Below are 24507 nucleotides of genomic sequence, written 5' to 3'. Positions count from 1 at the left end.
GATAATAACCTCACATTTGACATAATCCAATCCAATAAATCCATAATATGCATACATTTGCAGTTTTCCGTGGACAACACAGTGAATTTAATATACATCTTATTATATACATCAGATTAAAAATCTAAACTAGAGCAGTCTGATTTTTAAAAAATATTCACCCCAAGATTTCAAGCTCCAAATCTCTTATCTTGCATTCTGATTCCCCGCTACAGTGATAGGATGTGTTATACTTCTCTCCAGCTTGAAATCTGGTCACAGGGGACCACAGAACTAAAACCCATATGGGTGTTTCAGGAAGCAAGCTGTCTGGCTGCTTGCAGGGATGTAATAACAATTGTCAAATCAGATCACACTAATGGACGAAGTTACAAGAAAAAGGTAAAGTCGGTGGACAGTTTCTGTCCTACTTTATAGAAACAGTTACTTTATAGAAGCAGGTTGCACAAACTTGAATTTAAGCTTTTGTCCACGATAACTTGGGCTGGAAATCCTGTTTTCAATCCGGTCCTACCTTAGGCCAAACATGGTGTTTGAACTCACCTCTGAATCAGGACTAATACTGATAAGAACGAGCCAAAGCAAACATTCTCATCCATTAACTGGCACAGTTTTATCGCTAAACAACATCAACCATGCATTACATTAACAACAAGCACTTTCATTATTAATAAATGACATATTCATTACTAAGTAAAGTACACAGATTGCACTGCACAGAAAAAAAAGGACTAGCACATCTTACCACATGTTTGCACTAATACGGTACAGTTTAATCAAAAGTGACACTGAAAAAAAAATCAGGAAATTACCTAGCAACAGAAGTTCAGTGAGTGGAAACATATAGCCTAACTGAATTAAAGTAAGACATTGGCCTTACTTGCTTATTATTACAGCTTATTTCTTACCAATTCAACGGCAACTTGCAACTTCTTTCTCAAGCAGGGTTAAAAAATGCATGCGGAACCAGGCACACTTACAGTGTTAAGCTACAGTGCGTCCTTATACATAGCCAAAGGTGTTATGGGAATAAGTGTCTAGGAATTGCTTTCACAAAAGCTTGAAATTAAGTTTTTTTTATTTTCAGTGATCAAACTCAGAATTGTTTCTCATCGGTACATCTGTTTTACCAATAATTTTCCTTAAGGGCTGCTTCTTACTTCTGGAGATGAAACCAAAGTGAACTAGCCAAAGGAAGCTTGACAACACAGGCTGAGCGAAGCAACTCCTCTCCATCGACTTTCATTAGCCAATTTCATGCCTGAGATCTTACGAATCTCCCAGGTCTTCGAAGCCACTCTTCTCCCGTGTTTTATCTCACTGTTCTCCACTGGCACAAGTAATCTCACGAACTGTTCAGAGGTGCTGAAGCCATAACAGGTCTTCTCTGACTTTAGTTCTCATTTCCTGCCGTAGTTTTTCAGGGAGGCTGAAAATACTAAACTGGGTCACACTGTAATGATCTGAAAGGAGTTCTGAACACGTTTTTGGCAGCCAAATAGCTATTACCAAATAGCTCTCAACAGTACATGACCCCTCCAAAAAAAAAAACCCCACAAAACCAGCAATGCTTATAGTTTTTGTCTTCCTCACCTGGATTTCCTCAACCTCTGAAGGACACAATGCAGAGAAGAGAAAAACACTGAAACCCACTGAGACTGAGATCATCACCAACAATCCTAGTCTACAGCCCCCTGCGCACTGCTCTCTTAAGGTCAATGTGACCAAGTGATTTTCCAACTGTTCTACGGAGGACTGACTAATGTGTTTCCCTCCTAACTCTCCCTATCCAAGATGAGACATTACGGGCACAAACCTAACAAGAATGTGTAGAAGCCATGGACCCTCAGTATATTTACAGAATTAAGGACTGAGAAGCTCCTGTCTTACCCAAGGAGGCTGCGTGCAGGAGGCAATTTCCATCCCCTGTGGTAGCCAGAGGGAGGAGACGCTTACAGCTGGTGCACATGGTGGACCACCAGTTCAGACGACCTGGAAACAAAGAGTCCATCCATCAGGCTTTGTGACGGGAATGGGGTTGGACAGCAAACCTGCTCTGTATTTTTTTAAATAGACTTTTTTCCCCACGTTGTTCTCTCTTTTATCAATGGGCTTTGTTTTTGTGGCTCATAAAAAATGTGTTTGCTCAATATGACATAGATCACCTGTTATGGTTTTAAATTCTCTGATTTCGACTGTACACACCCTTTTTCGACCACAAAAAAGGCATTTAAACCTCTTACCCAGTTCCTTTAAAGACTGTTGTGGCGCCCTCGCCGGACGCTATGGCGGCTGCACGTCCACATTAGTTATGTGCCCACAAGGCAGTCTTGGAACAGCTGCCCAGGGACTGGACTAGTGGTCAGTGTGCTGACCTGGGACTGACATTGTTGTGCAAATAGCTGTAGTGCGTAACTGAGTAGCCCTTGTAAATAGTTGCTGGCGTTTATTGCTTTCCTCTTATGTCTCTGTTATCCATCGCAGGCTGTCCTATCCCTTCCTAATTGTTACCCTGAGTGTGAAAACCCCATTGTTTTTGAGTTCCAAATCTCTGACTGTGACGTCCGACGGGCAGAGGTTTAATAAATGTGGTGCCCCTGCATCAAAGGCGTGTGCTTCATTCTGTGTGAACACTCCAGTCATTTCACTAATAATAATGCTGCAATTTTGTGCAATCTGTGAAAAAGGTAAGACTGTACCTAATACCTAATAAAGGTAAGACTGGTAAGCAGGAAGAGAAAGGCACAATCTTTTATTAAGGGTGATATGGTATCTACATCCCAATGGTGTATACGAGACCATTCATCATTTAGTAATGCCCTTGATGGTGGCCCGTGGATGAGAAAACACCTTAAAAGCAGAGCAGTGCAGCCAGAGCTTATTATATCTGAGTACATAAAGAGAGCCCCCTCTGGAAAACACTGAGGCACAGTCGCGCGAATTTCAATGTGTCAGGACTGTGGGAACAGCACAGGGACAAAGAGCCCCACTGTCCTCATCTGTGCTTAGGATCAGGTGGCGGAGCTTGAGGGCACAGAGAATGTTGTCACGGACACACCAGCAGCCCTCTCTGCATGTTCCTGAGACAGTAAAATAGTAAAACCCCTCACAGGCTTCTGTTGATCTTCATACTGTAGATTATGCTGTATTATTTATTGTATGGCTGTAGCTCACAGTATATATACAGTAGTCCTAACTCTTTATCCTCCGGACTAATGAATGAATAAATATATATTTAATGGCATGTTAGCCCTTAATTGATGTAACCATTTATCTCGTCATGTTTGCAATAGCGGCAGCTGGTGACTTCTGAGACAGAACAGACACAAGTACCAGTTGGCAGGGAAACAGGGGGCAGTGAGCTGTGATGAACAACTGAATCCAGCTGTGACTTCTTACCCTGTAGCTAAGAAAAAGAGGGGTTTCACAAGCATAGACACTCATGTTAGCCACTAGTTATAATTTTGTTTTTAACCAACTTTGGATGAGAGGAAATATAATATAGCAATATATATATATGGAAATATAGCAATCATTTTATTTTACATTAATCAGAACCAGATCTCAACCACTAAATGTAAACTACACTTGGGCAGCCAACCTGCCAACAAGTGCTACAGCAGAATCTTCAGTGACAAATATTATTGAATCACATGTTCCTCCTCATAAACATCCTTTAGTTCGGTTTATGGCTGTGTAGTTCCTCTCTACACAGCCATAAAGATCAAAATTAAGCAGCATTAATTCTTGGAATTGTTCTGCATATAGAAGGAAAAAACGTTTTGCACAGCAGTGTTGAATTTATTTGTCTGCATGCTCCTCTGCAACAGACACACAAGAAACAGTGTCGGCGCCTGTCTGCTCCAGTGCAGCTTGAGTTTGCTTTGCAGCAGAACACGATGTCAAGACATTCCTGCAGGATGCAGTGAGAGGGAGGGCAGCACAGACCCCCGCAGCTCACCTGCTTGTTCTAATGCTACCATGGTGGACTGCTCGATGAGGTCGCGCTCGATGAAGCTCCTGAAGTCTTCGCTGTACACGCTGAGGTCAGGCAGCTGGAATGTGTAGATGGGCATCTCCAGGGGGAACTGCTCGCTGTTGCACTCGCTGGCCACGTGGGAGCGGGCCAGGGAGACGATGGCAGAGCTGGCGTGGGAAATTCCTCGGGAGAGGCGCTTTTCTGTCGTGGGAAGGAGACGCAGGAACGCGCTGAGTACATCGGCCAGACCGCGGACGAAGCGTGATGCGCATTTTCTTCAAAACAAATCACCCTCCTTATGGCCACGATAAAGCAGGCCCTGATTTTTGCAGTGTTCAGAGACCCATATTCAACAACTTTTTTCTATAAGTTTATAAAAGGCCTCCAAAAAATAGACTTTTTTCTCTGGGGCTACACTACACTTGTATATCGTTCTCATGATTTTCAGAATACACAGGACCGAATGCAAACTTACCATACCGTACTGTACCCGAAGTGTACATTTATTTTCAAACTCAGGGGTTCTTTTAACAGGGAACCACACCTTGAAAGTTCGTTTTTAATAGAAAAAAAAACCACAGCGAATGTCTTCATCTGCTGATCCGCAAAAATAAAGCCGTGCCTTAATAGTACTACTAGACATTTCATATGTAATGCTTCATAAGGTTGTGCACAGCAATCACCAATGAGCTCCAAGGGCTGAGGAATAAAAGACCATGATTTATGGAGAGGTTTCTCTGGGCTTCAGGCTGAATTAGTCGAAGCAGCTTTGCCAATGGGGTGGTGAGCACGGCACTCTGATTAACAAGGCTGTGAGAATTCCTTGGCGGAGCCCGACGGCCCCTACCAACCTTGAGCAATGTCATCCTGCCTCGGCAGACTGGGCCGCTCGATCTTGCTCAGGTGCTGGGGGGTGTCGCGCTCCTGCTGCTTGTAGTAGCGGCCCTCGTTGAAGACCTGCGGCAGGTTGGCCGTGTGGACCTGCCGGAGCTGCTCGAAGTCGCTCAAGGCAGCACTCAGGTCCCAGTTTTTACCTGGGAAAAAAAGGGAACCGGCAATAAACACACAGAGGTCAGCTCCCTGTTCTTCTTCTCACGGCTTGGAGCTGTAATGAACCAATACAGCCTGGAAATAGAACAAGAGTGAATATATTCCTGGCCATATATGCATAAACATATCGTAAAAGTCTGAGAAACACAGTGAAAATTAGCTAACTTTCTTAACACACGCAAATGCATAAGGCATTTTTTTAAATGTCACACAAAGTACTAACTTAAGAAATGTAAATATGGTCTTTTTAAAGTAAATTTCAGTTCTAGTCAAATATCATTTATTTTACTCATTATAATTTACCTAGTGCTGTACCGCAGGTGGGAAGATCAAGCAAGTACCTGTGCATTTTTCTAGCAGCCAGTAATGGAAGTTGGCCATTTATGCAGAAATGCTCTACCGGCTAGGAGAACAAGTCATTAAAGTGTTGTAAAAGACAGCAAATCTGGCACAATGAGTGAAAATGAGTTGCAGTCCAGTAAGGAACTAAGTGATGGCTTCACAAATGCACAGTATTTCAATTAGCCATGTTCGGAAGAAAAAGGTAGTAAACGGTATATACAGTTTATATTTAATGAAAAACACCAACTGCTAATGGTGATTAACCACTTATTTTCCAGTTGCTTTAATTTGACTATATGTACATTGAACAATTTAAAGCAAAGACCAGATTAAGTGAAAGTTATAAGGGAAACGAAAGGAGAAAATCATGAAAATACTAAATGATCAGTATAATAATGCAAAGGGACCCCTCAAGAGACTCAATGTCAGATGTTCCTTATCATAACACATAACATTTTGCCAAGATTTAAAGACTTATATAAACACAAATACTTCATTGGATTTCTTTCATCAAATGAAATATGAATATTTCTAAATATTTTATCTGTATTGTTGCAAAATATATGGGTTTTCATCCCATTACATTAATATATTAATATTGATTTACCTGGAAATTAAAGTTCACTATCTGGAAATACAGAAAATGTTTCCAACCCAAGAAGTATAGATGAATAGGATGAATATTTTATGTTCCTTGGCATCTACTCAGATGTTATGACTAAAACATATTTTTAAATGTGAGATTGAAATTATTGGAGACAACACTTAAGGATATGTTTTTCGAATGCTGTTCTTTTTTTCTGAAAAAAAGGAAAGGAAGTCTAATGGCTTTTTGAAGATCACAGCATAAATCTGGATTTTTTAGAACAGCACGATAAAGAAATGTATTACTGAATAAAACAGTGTTTATGGTTCACAACAAAAATTTTATTTTTCAAAACTGCCTCAAATGTTATAAAAGGTCTTTACTTCCAAGAAGGTTACCGTAATATAGACGACTCACAAAAATCAAATCATTGCAAAATTTTTCCTGCTGCAAAGAATCAATTTCTGCTGCCATAATTAGTATTGATTAAACTTGATTTTTCCCAGGAGAAGAGGTCTCTAGCTGGTTGAGCTTGGCCTACTGAGTCCCAATCTTGGTTTCCCAATTTGTGCTGAATGTTAAAAAAGCCTTCTCTCTCTGTAATGCATTTCATCCGAGTGATCACACTTCTATTGCTCACTATGAATAAAGCAGTACACTCACTTATGCTCTATGTTAGACCTTGGTAACACTAAAACATATCAATTCAATGGTATTTCCTAATTAAATTAAACAAAAACTTAACCCACACAAAAAGCAGTCTGTGATTTACTTTCAATAAACTACATTGATACCTGATGACAGCTACATAGTGGAATACCCTCAGACAACCATGCTTTGCTATAGAACTATTCAGGACCCACAAAGTGCATCAGTTCCAGGAAATTTGAGAAAATGCTGCTAATCTAGATAGCCTATACATTAAGAAACAATACACGGATTAAAAAAAAGTTATTAAAAATGTATTATAACTGCAAAAAATTCACAAAGTTATCAGGAAAATGGCATTTTCTGTAGCAAGTGCACTGACATTTTATGAAATAGACATGGCAAAGGTAAATTCATTATGCTGATTAATATCTGTGATCAACAGGGGGTGGTCAACACTGAGTGTACTGTGAAAGTCACAGGCTGCTAAGGTATGTGGGCACTGCTGAAAACAATATACGCTGTTCATTTTTTATGCATGTTTTGCATCAGGTTGCAAAAGCTATCTAGTGTGAATTGCCTCATTACTCTCACAGAGCCTGGACATGCATGGACTGTTCCTGCTCAATCATCTCAGAGTCCTAGCAGGGTGCCATTCACCACCTTGCTCTTCCAATAAATATTAAATGTCCCCATCTTCTGTGAGAGAGAACACCTGAGGTGACGACAGAAAGACTGGTAGAGCTTTTTATTCACAAGGATGCAGACTTGCTACAGACTGCGGTCAACTTTACAGTTTTTCTGTTCCTGCAAGCCATTAAAGTTGTGATAGAGTGAGAGAAGGTTTTCATGGCAAATCTCCATCTTGGCTCAAACCCAAGCCACATGGTAGCCTTGAGCCAAGATGGCTGCTCAGAGTAACTGGAAACAGTTGTTAGAATAGACACACAGAGGGAAAAGAACTATTGGGACAGGCTCCAGCTGAATTAGCCCCACCCCTTTTTAAGAACCAAGAGTTACGTACCTAGAAAGAGAAACACTCTAGGAAACCTACACCTGGACTTCAATAAGGATATCAAAACTGACTGCTGTCATGTTGGAGGACGTAGTGTTTGGTATAGAGATGCATTCCTGACAAAATATGGTCAGTCAGGGGAAAGAAAGATTTAGGACTCCCTATCTAGGAGTGCTTCCTAGAACTGGTTTGCCAGCACTCTGTGGGACTTAACAACCAATGTAGCAGCTTGAGAGGACAGCAAGAATACAGAACTGAGGTCTATCACAGCCCTGGACAAATAGGTTATATGGTGGCCTGTATGCCAGGCTCAATGGAGCACATGGAAGGAGTGAGGGACTGTCTGGCAAGACAGCAGTTTATCTTCTCACTGCACCAAAATAGTAACAGGGTCTAGATAGCATGGAGTCATTCATATTGCACGCCCCTGAATCGTAACAGCTGCAGACAGATGGGCGACCTGAGAAAGTGTTTGTAAGACCTTGAGAGGGAGTTTGGAATATCTCGATTAAGAGTTGAGCAAGTGTTATAAGAACTTGAGAAGCATTTTAAGAGGGCTGGGCACTACACAAGAAAGCAGATTTCTATGCCTATGCCTAGAAAAAGAGACAGGTAAAGTGCAGACTGGCAGGCCTTATGAAGTAAATAGTAGAGAACCCTCCAAATCTGAGAGGACTCCCTGAAGGAGGGATTCTGGAGTAAAAGAGGAGAGGTGTGAAAGAAGAGAATGGCAAGACCTGGAGAAGGAAGGTGCCTGCTCATTCTTCCCTGGAAGGGAAACGATCAGTGGTCCCAGAGTGTGGTCAACACCTAGTGGCCAAGCAGTGTCAGACCACTGAATATGCTCGAGAAATAACAGGAACATACAGAGCTCCTATTTCATATCACAGTAACCAGGGACGTTACAAAGGAGGTGATGCACACCACACAGTGCCAGAATTAACAACGGCACAACTTCCAACTTCCAAGGAATTACCTCTCTCCATGGCCTGAGCTATCGCCTGATATGAGTCCAACAGGACATCTATGGGATCAACTTGAGACAACTGTGAACAGCGAGCCATTTCCAGCCATCTGCACTTTCCCAGGAAGAGTGGTGGATCATCCACAGCTACCTGTTCAGAGTCTGATCTGGTCAATGTGTCAGCACTGCCAGAATTGTATTAATTACACACATATTTTGCATAATAAAAGGCATCAAGATCCAAAACATTAATGTGCTGGATGTTTCTTACTGAATGACCCATCTTTTAAAATAAATTAAATATACCTTGAAATCAAATCATTACAAACTGAGTGTTTTTGATCATTCTTTAAACTATAAACATTTCTATCTTTTTAAACATTTTAGTACTCCTTTTATCCTTTTACCTCATGCCATTTCCCATAAAATACCTATTCATCCTATACAGTACAGATCGGATATCTGGAAAGGAGAACAGATGACAGTTTTCTCACCTCCCCTTAGATCTCAAATGACATATCAGCTGATATACAGTACTAGAAGGATGACTTCTTGAATAATGTGGCTCTTTACCAGTCAAGAGAAACCAGTCAACCTGGCACAGCAAGATACTGATAAACAAATAAAGAAGTGTGGGTGATGCTGTTATCCCATCCCATCTGTTTCTTCCAAACTCTAGACCTGTAGAAATTTTACTTCATCTAAATTCTGAGATATCATTCTCGAAACATGTACCATGAAAACAACCTCCACCTATCAATTCCTTGTTAAAAAAGTGCGCTGCTTGCTACCCCTGCTGTAAGAGGACTCCCCAGGCTGGATACTCGAGGCACTGTGCGAGCTGAGAAAGACTCAGTGCTTCTAACACAGTCTGACAGCTGTGACTGGACACATTCTAAAAGAAAGGAGTCAGACGGCTTCTTTTATCATCCTGACCACGACCCCTTCCTACTCAGGGAAAACACAGGGAGTTCAGGGTTGCCAAAGGGGAATTGTTAGAGGCCCGAGAGTTAGCTCTTGAACAACTCCCTGAAAACCTGCTATGGTAGTCTAGTGATAGCACGAGCAACACTTCACATTCCAGCTGTTCAGAAATATTAAACCGCTGAAATCTCAATATTAACCTATAAAATACATCAATAAATTGGAAAAACATATAACACCTTTGAAATGTTATAGAAGCCCATAAAAATGCCTTTTCTAGTGAAGTGAGTACATAGGTAGTGCTGACATGGTGTGTCACTACAACGACTTCTGTCCTGGATCATAACTGGACAACTGAGGCTTTGGAGATAAAACAAATGGCAAGACACCATACATGTGCTTTTAAATTGTATACAAAGCAATTATTGACCTATCTAAGGCTTAAAAAGCAGCTAATGAGCTACACAGGAGGTCAAAGTCTAACACACAGACACAGGTTACAGTAGGTGCAGGTTATAAAACTGCAGAGCAAAATACAAGCAGTAATGGGAGAATGTACAGGAGCTGCCAATTACTATCACACAATGTGAAAAAAAAACAGTTGAATCCCAACTATAAAGCAACAACTTAAAAGACATTGCTTTCAGCTTTGTTTGAAGGACTTAGAAAACACTTTGTCGCGTCTGAGGTTTGAAATGCAAGCAGCAATTAAAATATATTCATTACTGACATTACAATCATTTCCTTGTCTTTGCACCTGCATGGCTACTGCAAGTCTCCTAAAATATGGCTGTATTATGAATAATTAGGATGACTATTTGAACCCCATTATGACATGATTGGTTATGATGTGTTAAGGTAAATTGTTAAGAGGTACTTCCTCAGATCAAAATGATAATCAGGTATATTAAGGAATGAGCAGAAATGAGAAGATACTCTAGCAAGGTCAGCTGTACTCAGAGTTAAATGGCTGGCCCAATGAGCTGACAGCTAGAAAACCACATCCCGGTCAGGAGAGTACCACGCTGCAGAAGAGCACCTTCAGAGGGACTTCAGGGAGCTTTGTGCTTTGAGACCAGCAGATGCCTCGGCCTCAGCTGCAAGACATGTATGTGCTGAACACAGGAAATCCCCCCGGATATACAGAAGGCAAGCCTCTTCAAAAACCTGCAGGCAGGACACTCACACCCAGAATTCCCCTCCAGAAACAATCTCTCATTTTTTATATCATGTTCCCCGCAACATCTTGACCAAGGGTTGTCATCAAGAGTGGATGATGCATTTTTGGAAAATTCCACGTCCATCACATTCTGAACAGAGCAGGAGAAAATCAATTTCACTCACTGACATTTTTTCCTCAACTTAAAATTCCTTATCTGTCTCTTTTTCCTAGGGGGAGTAAAACGTGGAATGTAAAAATTCTTACGTTTAAATGCAAAGAGAGTACTTTTCTACAGACGGAAAAAAAAATCCAAAAAGCTATTCAAAACCACAATTGTGAGAACTACCAAGTGGCATAAAGGTGTATGTCCAAGCACAGGGTGTGGTGGGCGGAGGGGTGGCTCTGTGGCTCAGGATCTGCGACTGTGGCTGGAAGGTTGCTGGTTCAAAACCTGCGGCCGGCAGAGGAATCCTACTCCGTTGGGCCCCTGAGCAAGGCCCTTCACCCCAACTGCTCCAGTGTCACCGTATAAATGGCTGACCCTGCGCTCTGACCCCAAGCTTCTCTCTCCCCATCTGTGTACCTGTGTGTCTCATGGAGAGCAAGCTGGGGTATGTGAAAAGACAAATTCCTAATGCAAGAAATTGTATAGGGCCAATAAAGTAAAGTGATCTTAGTGTAGTTTGTGAGCGAGATGTCACGATCGAGCCTGGGTCATGTCACTAGCTGACTAGCTGCTAGTGACAAAAATGTCAGTGGGCCAAACGCAGTCGAGGGTAAGAGGGGTTGGTCAATCAAGGCTCTCTCAGCTCTCAGCAACACAGCGAAGAGCTGAGAACCCCCACAGCTTCCTGGCTGCCTGAGGTTTGCAGTACTGTGGGCAGAGGATGTGATTCTCCACTAACTGGCACTGAACCTCCTGCACAGGGCTATGTAGCCTATGGTGTGTTAAACAGATTACATTTCCTCATTCTCCCTTGTGCAGGGTTTGTACAGAAGCTGTGAGATATAAAAAATATATAAAAAAATAAGATAAATATTCTTTATTTAGCTTGTAATATTTTACTTTGTTAAATAATTTGCCTGTATTAGAACTGCTCTGAGCAAAGCACTGGAATGTAGAAGTATTATGCATTTTCCTTCACAATTTTGTCATGGAAAGAAAATTTCCCCTGATAAAACAGACCAGGGTAATATAAAGGCCAGTAGTTTTCAGGAGCATACTGTATCAGGTTTAATTTTTGTTTCTTCTTGAGTTGCATTTTTAGGAATGGATGTGTGTGGCCAAGCACACAATCACAGTGAACGTTCTACGTATACTGCAGAAATGCTACTCTTTCTAAAAGCTTTTCTTAACACTTTTTAAACTTCAAGATGGAGCAAAGTTCACATTCTATTTTATTCAATTTTTGTATTTTACAGAGAGCCTTTTCATGGGGAGCACCATCAACAAAATCCATCACATGAAAACAGAGAGTCCAACCAACTCTGAAAGCATCATCAAAATATTTTTGTGCTGCAATAAATGTGAGCAGGATTCTTAGTGTACATCAGGCCGCCTAGCATGTTTACTGTTTTTAGAAAGAATAGAGTGTGGTGGAAAAAGATGTGAATGTGGATATCTAATTTAACATGACTCTTGGTCTAGTCAACATAAAGGCCGTATGCTGGTAAGCATTTGTTTTACCGAAATATACTTTATCTCTTAGTTAAGAGAACTTCTGCATGGAAAAACACTGTGACCTTCGTCAGATGCATGTCAGTTTCATTCTCGCTTTAATGAAATTTGTAAGATTGTAGACCACATGGTGGCACTGTGAGCTTTACCAATTCTCCATTAAAAACCAGCTACCACCAACACGTACAGCATAATAGATATGGCCTGTCTGCTTTAGGCTTGCATTTTTTGTATTGCATATATACTTATCTTGGCACCCTATTTTTTTAATTTACAGTTTTTTCTAAAACGGTATGTTTTAAAAAAAAACTATAGGGCAGCACAGTGGGGCAATGCGATCAATTCCAGTCCTGGGGTTCCATCTGCATGGAATTTGTATCTTCTCCATGTGTTTGCATGAATTTCCTCCAGGTGCTCTGGTTCCCTTCCACAGTCCAAAGACATACTGGTAGGTTAATTGGCTTCTAGGTCAACTGGCCCAGGGGTGAGTGTGTGCGTGTCTGTGTGTGTCTTGCACTGCACCGGTGTCCTGCCCAGGGTTTACCCTGCCTTCCTCCCTGTGCTTGCTGGGATAAGCTCTGCCTCCCCTGCCAACCGGTATTGGACGAAATGGTTAGAAAATGGATGAAAGGGGAAAAAAAGTATACAGATTCTGTAGATTTATAAAATGTTTCTGGGGTCACTTCGATCATTTCATCACTGATGACAGCGGGTTCGACTGTTGCACAAGCCCTGAATTACCTCAACACCAGCATTAACCTGGTGAACAATCAAGGGAGATAGGAACCAACATGCCCCGCTGTTCAAGAGAACAATGAATGTTAAGGGCTGGCCGAAGTCAGTGCACTGGGTCAGTGTCAGTGGGTCAGGGAGGGAGGTGCCATAAACTGATCATTCAGTTGTGTAAATATACTGATACATACAGACAACAGGCAATTCATCTCTAGAAACAGAAGCACAGAAAACGACCCCCCTGGTCTAGGCTAGTGCACTTTGGACCAGTGGCAGTCACTGGAGTTCTGTATGTTACACCTATAGTCTAACTTTGAGGCTCTTACCTTTTTGATCTGCAATCCAGCTACTGTAAAAGGGAGAACGTCTCAGATCTACTCAGCCAAAGGGGTTCCATTCTCAGATTGCACCAACTTACAGTGAACAGAAGACACTGCACACCAATTTCACACTAATGAAACAAAGACACTACTACAGATCTCATGAGCTTCAGGAGAGCCTCCAAACATAAAAACAATTGCTAATATGAAAATATACTCTTAACCCAAAATAAACAATGTACCACAACATATGAATTGTAATGTACCACAACATTAAACAGAAACATTCCCAAAAGGCCTGTTTGTTTTGATACACTCAGCAATTTGAATGATAGCTCCTAATGTACTCCCCCTTACATAGAATAAGTTTCTATGTACTGTACTTTACTTTTTTTTTGGAAATTTTTAAAAATTGTAATCCTTGTATAATAAACTAATCTTCTGATTGCGGTTCTGACACATTAATAACTTTCACAGCTGTCGCCTGTCTATTTATATCAAAGGAATTCAAAGGATAACCATCCCTCAATCTCAGTTTAACTTGTGAGGTAATGTTTTTTCATCTTCATATTTTAAATTATCTTGTCTGATTTCTTTAGACTGAAGGAATGTTATTGAAATGTCCCCCAGCTCCTTCAGTATTCTGACATGTCCTTAAATGCCTTCTCTTCACAAAAGATGAATTACAAAGCTACTGCACTCTTATGCTGTGGAGTGATTTTTTTCCAATTACTAACACACTTCAACAACTTGTAAAAACATAACTGATAGTTGGGAAAATAATACTTCTGATATTCATGTGACTACCATGGGATTCCAAGTCACATCTCAATAGTATAGCATTTGAGAAGAGTCATGTCAGGTTCTATTCCTATAAAATAAATTGACTGCACTGCTATCACTGTCAGACATCCCAGCATAAAAAAGCCAACATACACACTGTCCATCAAGGTACCCATAGGAGCAATAAAAATCGAGCATGGCATTTTAGGCCACAGTAAACCATTACATCTAAGTTGAGCAATCAACTCATCTTTGCAACTCATGATCATGTGAAATATACTGTAACAATCAGGAGTAAGGAAGTCATAGTGTTTCTGCTGTTTTTTAATTCTTTATTCTTTACTTGTATTAATAGAGTATTTTTAATATTTACAATTTGTTTTCTATAAAAACAAGTAACCAAATTTTGCGTGCCCACATTTTTGGACTCCTTTTTGTTATTTACAGCAATGTCACTGGGGTTCACACAACAGAAAAGAAACACTTAACATATGTTGTTGAGATCACCCACGTCTAAATGCTACAAAACAATTTACAAAACAGGCTTGTATCTTGTAGTATCGCCCTTTATGATAATCAATGTTGTGACACACAACTGCAAAGGAATAATAACATACTGTATGAAATAAAAAAGGGCTTTGAGCTGAAATCTTGTCGAGCACAGAGTGTTTCAGTTTTGCATTCCGATTAAGAGCACACGTGGGTGTCCAAACAGAAAACTCCAGAGAAGCTGAGATCCCACACGATCTGAGGACAGCCCCTTCAGTTGTGCACACTCTGGAAGTCCAAAGGATGCTTTCAGCCACTCCTCTGGAAAGAACTCAATTTCACATGCATCCAGATCCCGATTCCATTTTCTAAATATCTTTTCAGCTGAATGTACAGCACCTAACTGCTACATCCATACCAACTTGGCCACTTTGTTCTTGGACTACTGGAACACTGTCTTTTAAAGCTGCTGACTTCTTATAAGCTGAATCTCAGCATCAGTGTAATTCCAGACTGACCCTACTCTTTCGCACTCAGCTCTCAGAATGTGTTTACAAATATCACACAGCGCTTAAAAATACTCCAGTTGGGTGGAAGAAGACAGGACAACAGGGTGAAGTTAAGAGACTTTACTGCTATGTGGAGATGATTTTTCCATCTGTTATGTAACATTCAATAAAGACTGGAGTGCTTATATGTGGCAATTAATTGCAAGCTGTTATACTGTAAATGAGTTTCATTGATAAAAAATCATAAACTTCCACATTATTTATTGTGCTGACATTTCTAACAGCCTCACTTCAGCTACATAGAAAACATTTTTTGCACCATTTGCATAGAAATATAGAACTGATTAAAAAAGAAATGAGGATTCTGCTTAACAGTTTTATGACCATAATGTAATTTTGTTTTTAACCGTCCACATTATTTAAAGAAATGCAGTAACACTTTATTACAGAAATATCGAATCTTATACAGAACTACTTTCCCTCTTTGCTACTGCAGTCTTTTGATAAGGCATTTTTATGCTGTGCTTGATTAGTCATGCTCAAAGCTAATTAAATTGTTTAATCTAAATTAAATTATTATGTTTTACTTTAAAATAAATACAGAGATGCCTTCAGTTTAATGCAAATTAATCCTCCCCATCAGATGTCCTGATTTTGGCACAAGAACCGTTACCATGGCCACCATTAAGACACACAGAGCCATTTTCTCTCTGTGACTATTGGGGAATCATGGGCCCATGTCACGTTTCACGAGTTTTAAAGTATTTACTCTCTTTAACCATTGTGACAATAATCTCTCGAATAGAGGCAGAGTTCTTGCTCTTTTTTCTGCACAGAGGAAACTAACAACTACAATAAATTAATTTTAAAATATAACAAATATAACTGTTAGGATCAGATAATAAAATACCTCAACCCACTAACTTCCCAGACCTTAAGCAGGCCTCTTCAGAACTCTGGCCTGGCACACTAGTCTACTGTTGCAATACTCTGATGATGTCCATCTCCATAGAAAGTGTACTGGCCGTAGCATGAAGTAAATAACTTGAGGGTTGACCACCCAAAGCCCAATGAGTAGAATCAGAGCAGAAACCCCCCTCCCCTCCAGCACCAAAAGGTAGTTTCAGTGCCATTTCCCCTAGAGGGCAGCCCATCAACATCCTTGTCCAAGAAATGAAGCATTTCATGCAAGCCACCTCACATGGCAAAATTCTCCTCAAAGGCTAATACAAGTCCCACCTTCACTAGATAAATATGTGCTCTTATCCCCTGTGAACAAGGACTCCCTACATTTAGACTGCAGAAAAACATATCAGTAGGGGCAAAATGAGCTGGTGCGTAAAGTGAAAAGATTTAAAGGTTATATTTTAAGGAGACTTGTTCACTTGGTGGTCTGTGCACTACTGTCTGTAGTGTTGCACTTGAACTCATACCTCAACTGTTCAAGGTCGAGAATAAGGCTGAATCTGATCTGGACTGCAGGTTAAGCAACATTCCGCCGATGATCCATGAATCCTACAGAAAAGGAAGCCTCACATCCATTACCACAAACGCACTCAATTTGTCTAGTAATTTGGCACTCCCTGAGACAGTCATGACCACAAGAAACTGACTGGCTTTTGGAGAAAACAAATGTTAAACTGAAAGCAGGGCAGAACATGTCTGAAATCCCACCTCGTCCCTGCCTCATTCCTGAAACGACATGAGGAATTTCATATGGGAATATAAAGCTTGAATCATAATTTGCATTTTCGGTCTTGGGGGAGGGGTGGGTGCCATGGTGCACATTCATATTCTGCACGTGATGAACAGCTTTAACGACAGAGAAAAAATCATTCAAATACAGATGAACACAAGTAAAACAACATGACCGAAAACTCCTCATCTATCTCACTTCAAGAGGAAAGGATCAACTCATCGCCTTCAAAATACAGGACCTTTCTGCAATGTTTTAACAATCTATGACAAAACAATCTATGTCATCAAATCAAATAATTATGCCGTGAATGAACCAAAAACAACTGACTTTGTTAAATTACATTTTGGTTTCTTTACGTTTAATGAGTCTGAATGTCAGATAAAATATGGATTCGTATTCATTAACCATAAAGCAACTGTGGCTAGAAACAAAAATATTTTGCTTAATACAATCCATTCCATTATCTGCTTTTATTTCTGAGACGCACGTATCACAAGTGATATTTCCTTATAATTCCCTATCAAGCTTTTATAGCACTTTGGTAACCTTTTGTAACCAAAAACAGTATAAATGCATTCTGATAATTTGCAGATGTTTAACTCAAATACACTGGCCAGGGTTTAAATAAAGTATATCATTTTTCCAGTACTTATAGCAATGGGATCACTGAAAAGGTGCCAGAATAAGTCACTTTAAGCTGCAGATATACATTACAGAACACTGAGTGTGCACCTGTCTTACACTGATCAAATGAAATACATCTTATTGAAAACAATAAGGAAACCAAGACAAGCTAGATGTAGGCTGTTGCATGTGAAACATAACAGATCTTTCATTTCAAATTGAAATGACTCCTTCATTTCAAATTTAAAAAAATGTCCTTCCATAACATAATAAGCAACCTTAAACATGACGCATAATGCGATAGGTTTTGTGCTGTTCATACTAAATATAGATTATATATACACACACTGTTATCTCCATTTCAGAGCTGTAATTTTAATTCAAGAGGAATAACATCATCAAATAAGAAAATGCATCAAGGAATGTTTATTGAGAAGTTAGGTATAAGCAGTGGCTTAACCCAATTGGCTGAGGACCAACCACCTGGCCACAGGACCAGGATGAAAGGAGCCCCATAGAGACAGTATTAACCAGGAAGTAGCTGCAAAGCTGGGGAATGGGTTGAGTTGGAGCAAAATAGACAGGCTTACTATGGGATGTACAGTATGGCTTTTCAAGAAGTGATGTCAATGATAATTACAAGCCGGTATAGCACATGTATAAGAGACCTTGGTTTTTCATCCATCTCAAACTTTGACACAGAGTTATACTGTACCTTATTCCTTAAGCAGAATTAACCAAAAAAAAACAGCGATGAGACATGAGACACTGCTATACCTAATAAATCATCAAAATCAAAACACTTTTGATGCATGCCATAGCAAGTGAGAAAACAGAAGCATTACTGTACCGTATATTCAGTATTTGCAAATGCAAGGCCTGGATGTTATAATCATACCCTAGACACTTGAACCTGTGCCTGGTGTGGTAATCAGCTGAAGAAAAACTTGATTTTAGCCATCCATTTCAGCAATCATGGCTCACTTAATTTTTTGTTTTGCCCTAGAGTATCTTGTACTTAACCTCATCGTTATATCCAATAGGTTATATTATCATCAACCAATCACTGGTGAGAACTGTTCACTTGGAGACTGGTAAGCAGTGTACCTGCTGCTCAGCCGTGATGGTTGGGACTTAGAAGGAGCTCAAAAGAGCTTAGGCTTTTGTTTTGATTTATTTGGTTGTGGTGTTTTGATTTTTGCCTTACAATGTGAATCAAGGCATTGGTGATTACAACTTTACAGCTGTGTGTTTGGTGTGCCTGTTGGCTTGGAGATGCCTATTTTAAAAAATCCTGTCATGTCACACCCCAAACCAGCTATTTAAAAGTACAGTTTGTCTCTGGGTTTGTTTTTACAGGGTATTCTATGGATCAATTCTCATAAATGTGTAGCATGAAGACCTACAGTCGGTCACAAGTGATTTTTATATTTTATATTTTATATTTTATATTTTTATATTTCAAAACACCTCTTGTGACAGGATTCACTGTTTTCAGATACAATATTATAAGAGACACTCAAAACCAACAAACAAGAAATATCAAAATTATTTATAAATTTACTTTGCATTAAATTAGCTTGTCACAATATTTCTCCTTCATATCTAGTGAAGGGAAGTTTACCACAAATCGCTCTTTATTTTTAAAGACTGAACAGTGGTGAAGTTACACAAAAGACTTTTAATGGAGAAAATGACCTATTTTATTAAAGACCTGGAATACCACGTAAGATACATTTACAGATTTGCTATTTTTCCATAGATTGGATCAATTTTTATGTCTTGTTAGAAAGTCTGTCTTAGACTTTTTACAGCTACTTTTTAAATACACCTGCAACGTAAAGTGTTTTTTTTTCTGTGAAGAAATCAAATCTACATATATAAAAAATTGGGTAAATTTAATCTCATGGAAAACAAATGCATATTAAGCATGCATTTAATGCCTAGTGTGTATGAGTCACTCAATCCATCTACAGTTCATTGGGAAACATGTCTAAATGTCAGTCATATGTGTCCATGAACATTCCATTAATAAAACAGTGCTCAACTATGATTCACAGGTTCTCTTCCAAACACATGACACATAGACTATAGCTTACCGTTTCAGAAACCCACATACAGTAAGTCTTATAGGTTCAGTAGTGCTGAACAGTCTGGCTCACCATTCTTTTAAAGTTTTCTGCTACGTGTGGGCCAAATTATCACAGAGAAAATCTCAATCAGATGTCTATCAGGAAGACAGGAGAAATAAAGATGCCACTAAAATGCATCTAAATGGATAACTCGACATTGGATAATGGATAAAAACCTTTCACCCTGGGCATTTAGGCAAATATAGACTAAAAACACATTTCTTATTAATTCCACTGCCACAAAATAACAATCTAAATGAAACATAATCCACTATACATACAAGGAAAGCTCTTCCAGGTTATGGTGTGTTCTTTTAGAGCAAGCAGCCATTGAGAATTATGGAATGTAAATATGAATTAGCACTTTGTTTCACAACACTATTAAGCAGAAAAAGAGTCTATGGTTAAACAGACTTCTGTACGTACTGTATATATGTACATGTATGTATATGTATGTAACCTGTTTACTGTACACTTTCGCTTGGTGTTACTATTTGTTGCTAAAATATGTGTCTGCCCACTAGCATCAATTCATGTTTCATGATTCTTCACTGTACAATTTTAATTTTTTTATAGAAGACAACGGTAAACTCAGGAACAAGGAGTTAAACACAAAACATCTGAAGGAAAACTTTAAAGATGCCAAACAGTGCTACAGACAAGAACAAGAACCAGGAGATTCACTTTGGAAACTTCATTAAACTAGCCGTAGAATCTAATTGTCTTTTCCACTCAAGGCAAAAGTGAGTCTGGAGGTTTCTCTGATAATTGGAGCGTAACAGTTCATATGCAAAATAACAGCCTCCGTCTGTACCACCGTCTTCAAATAACCATCTTTAAATTAAAAATATTTACCATCACCTATGTACCATCACCACACCATAAACTCTGAGGGAAAACATAAAAGGATAAAGTGTGTTGATCCATTAGATCTTTAGAAAACAAACTTCAACATGTCTTTGTTACTAAATATTTAAAAAATATCTCACAAGATATAAAGTAGGAATACTAGTCTTGATTTGGTGATACAAGCTGGAAATAAGAAGATGAGTATGTCCTTATTTAGTCATTAGCTTAAACATTCTACAGATTAATTTCTGGTGTTCAAAAAACTCTGGTTTTATGCAAACAATCTTTGCAGTGGTCTAACTTCTTGTCAGGATACAGATAGATCTATAGGAATGCAGTCTTACTATTTCCAGATCCATAGAAAGCTGTGTGCTCCACTTACAGGAATCGAAAAGAATAAAAAACAGTTGAGAAAAAAGACTGCATCTACTGCATCTAGTAAGTGCAAGGACTATAAACGATCCTCTAGCTTCGCTCTAATACTTCTGGACTTGTACAACCCTTACACAGCATTCAGACAAGTATTTTCTGAAGTTTCACGAAAGGTGCACAAGAACCTTGTATTGTGTCAAGGCCGTGGTATGTAAGATTCATACCACCAAAAAAAAAAAAACACAGAGGACAAATCAGAGTTGGCAACAATGCTACAAGAATTTGTTTATACAACAGTACACACCTATAACTGGAAAAGGACCTTCCTGTTCCCATTCGTAGCAAAAGAAAGCAATTTTGTACAACCACAAGCTCATTATGCTTCTGTGACACCGCAAATCGTCCAAGAATCAGCTTCCTTACCTTCCAGCAGGTCTCTTGCCAGACCCGGTTCTGCCCCTGTGGACCGAACAAAGTCTGACAGGACCGCGTCCATATCAAGAGTCATGTGATCATGTGGATGTGCTGCCCAGGCTGCAGCAGAACCCTTCGTCGTCGCCAGGCTTTTAATCTCTCATCTGGAAACACAAGGACACTTGACTGAGAGAGGGAATCACTCGAGAACCATTTGTTTTGCCTTAGCCGCACGTACACCAGTAGTGTAGTTACTATAACCAGTGAGGAAGGAAAAGGGAACTTAAGAGCTAAGATTTGTGATTCATCATCATAGTTCATTAGGGCTGCTGTTCAGTCCAAGCATACATGTGGTTTATTTGATTACTCATTCCCAATTTTAAAAGTTAACATGAAAAGCCTGAAGAACATAAATCAATGTTCCAAACAGCTGTTCACTATTGTTAATGATTCTTAAATGGGTAGATAGATACCATGTAAAGCAATGTGAGTATAAATCTATAAAATGCATTCTGAAAATGCATATAGGACAGTTATGTAATAAAACACACTTTCTCAATATAATAATACTTTAACGCAATTTAAATTGACTACTGATTCCCTGAATAAATGTGAAACAGAGAACATGCTCTATGGTATTGCTCACACAACAGAGCAGGAGAGCTAGAATCAGGAATGTAGCACAGAAGGAAAACCTCTCATTCTGTTAGGGTCACATGTAGACGCAGCAATAAATCCAGTAAGAAACATCACTTGTCATCAAGTGTCTTGTTCCTCACAGAGCTGGAGGCAAAACAAATGTACAGATAACCATGTTTCAAAAATACAATTTTCAAATAAAAACAATTTTCAATACTATTCCCAAATAACAACAACCTGACCAGTGAACGCTTTAAGAAGAAAGTAAGAAAAAAAAGTGCCCCTTTTTGTGCTCAACGTCATTTTCTGAAGGAGGAACAGAAAAAAAACACAGAAAATAAACAAAATGAACTACCTAAAGGAGCTCATGCACAAGCACAAACAACAAATAGAGCAAAATTTAAATGTCTGTTAACACATACTGTAACTCCCCCCGACAGACGCTTGGCCAATAAAGCAGAGACATGGTCCTATGATTCTGTTAGAAGTGAGCCCACAGCATTTCGCCTTGCAGTTATCCGCTCAAGATGAATACATGGGCCCATTTTAAGATACTTTCCATCCACTGGTGTTGTTGAAAACGCCGCAGGAAGCACACTTCTTATTTGCATTAATGAAAGCAAAAGCAGCCCACAGAATGCTAATCTCAAGGAAAACAGCCCTTTACCTGAATCCACCAAGCACCTGTTACTCTGCAACCAGCCAGAAACTAAGTGAGGAGAGCCTCTTAACCCATGCCCCTCTGAGAATGACACTGATCCTCTCAATGGAAAAAGAAAAAGAAAAAACCTATTTCACGAGGTGACCTCTTCGTGCTCAGTAGGAAGTAAAGCTTCCTTTGTCAAGTGAGCCACTTGTTCCACGCGCAGAGCAATGCAATGTGTATTCAGCAGCTTACTGTCAGCATTTTGTACCATCCTCTAGCTGAGAAGACTAACAATTCCACTAGTGTGTGATAATGACTCATGTCCTAGAGAGCAAGAGCATTCACAGCTACTCGAACCACAACACCAGTGAGACGGTCCATCGTGTTTTACTTCTTTCTGTTGTGTTTTTATCTCTTTGTTTTCTTTCCTTTTTAAACAGTTGATGGTCCACTGGCTACTTGGCTTACAGTTGTCATACAGGTACACAAACCAGTGTCAACAACCTATCCCTTATTTATGGGTATTTTCTGTATTTTGTATTGATTTATGAATTTTTAGGACTGTCTGTAATATCATTAATAACAGGTTTATACTCTGTTTCTAGAATGTTACTTAAACAAGACAAACAAACATGTGACAAAACATTATTGCAGAAGAGGTTAGTTACAGTATATAACCTATACTTCTTTTATTTTCATTATAGCAGAGGCATGCTTTAAATACCTCAAAGTATGAATCTACTCTGCATGATCCAGTGCTTGAAAGGGTATTATTTTATCATTCATTACACAACTGAAACATAAAAATATTTTCTCCCTCTCTAAAATACTGTGGCTGATTAGAATTTATCTTGGATGTTGTCCAGAAAAAGCATTAGAAGAGGTATTTTACCCTTTATTAAATAATGTTGGTTATACGGCAGTACAATATGGACAGACGCTAAATATTGGAAGTATATGCGAGTGGTAAGAAGTGATTAATTAGACAGCACCAGGGACAAATGACGAGCTCATTCAGTAGAAAGACTCTGAACTTCAAATACCCTTGGAAAAAAGCCCCACCTACCAAAGGGTCTTATTTACAGTATTTTCATATGAACTAACTAGACTCTAAAAATCTTTATTAATGCTATCAGGTTTGCACTTTTTGTTAAATATTGAGAGTATGCTCTGACCTGTAGTTTATCACAAGAAGCAAAAAGGTATGGAATTACATCATGGATTTCTTCTGCATAGTTCAATCAAAACTACTTTCAAATGTACATTTAAAATGTAATCATCGGCATTGTTTAAAAATAGAAAAAACAGCTTTGTCCGTTTTGTATCTTAAATACACATGCTACTGTATGTTCAATAGCAACCTTACGTTTTTTTTATGTTGTGGGCTAGTGCATCCACAGGTCAAAGAAATATGTGGAAATGTTATTTGAATTGATCATATTGATCTGTTTGGAAATGTTAGTTCAGAGTAATTTCTGGGTGAATATTCTCCCAATCTTATATTTCTGAGATATGAAAGGACCACTTATTACAAAGGTAAAGTAGTTGAGGTGGCATTCTGGAGTAGCGGTTAGGACTCTGAACTCATAATTAGGTTCTGGGTTCAAATTCTGTATCTTATACCCTTGTGCAAGGTACATCACTCAGATTGCTGAGGCTGCATAATGAGATACTTATTTAACCTGCAAAGGAACAAGTAATAGGTTTATTCCATGCTGAAAAAAAGAAGAAAGAAAACACAATGTTTCGGCCGTGGAGCCTTCTTCAGGTGTCAAGGCTCCACGGCCGAAACGTTGCGTTTTCTCTTTTACTTGTTCCTTTGCAGCCTACGCATGCCGACGCAGCTACCCTCCTGAACTTATTTAACCTGCTTTGGATAAAAGTGACAGCTAAATTAATTAATTTCAGAAACACTCTTCATAGATTTGAAAACACTAACACACAGTCTTGT

At 39.3% G+C, this 24507-nt stretch overlaps 1 protein-coding gene across 7 annotated transcripts in view; it reads right to left on the bottom strand.

The window, feature by feature from the left end:
* otud7a (OTU deubiquitinase 7A) overlaps nt 1-24507 on the bottom strand; it is a 107576-nt gene that overhangs the window by 23595 nt on the left and 59474 nt on the right. For 3 of the 7 annotated variants that reach the window (XM_088641610.1, XM_088641607.1, XM_088641611.1), the window contains 4 exons: nt 21281-21435; nt 4831-5013; nt 3962-4180; nt 1891-1992 (listed from right to left, as the gene is read on the bottom strand). In XM_088641610.1, the coding sequence (XP_088497736.1) occupies nt 1891-1992; nt 3962-4180; nt 4831-5013; nt 21281-21365 (589 nt within the window). In that variant the 5' untranslated portion in view covers nt 21366-21435. Of the gene's footprint in view, nt 1-1890; nt 1993-3961; nt 4181-4830; nt 5014-21280; nt 21436-22332; nt 22460-22577; nt 22803-24507 lie in introns of those variants that run through there. The other 4 variants (XM_088641612.1, XM_088641613.1, XM_088641609.1 and 1 more) reach the window with 4 other exon arrangements.

This window comes from Lepisosteus platostomus, chromosome 7 (genome assembly GCF_059453375.1).
Source record: "Lepisosteus platostomus isolate fLepPlt1 chromosome 7, fLepPlt1.hap1, whole genome shotgun sequence".
NCBI classification, from domain to species: domain Eukaryota; kingdom Metazoa; phylum Chordata; class Actinopteri; order Semionotiformes; family Lepisosteidae; genus Lepisosteus; species Lepisosteus platostomus.
This window is presented reverse-complemented; position numbering and strand designations above follow the sequence as displayed.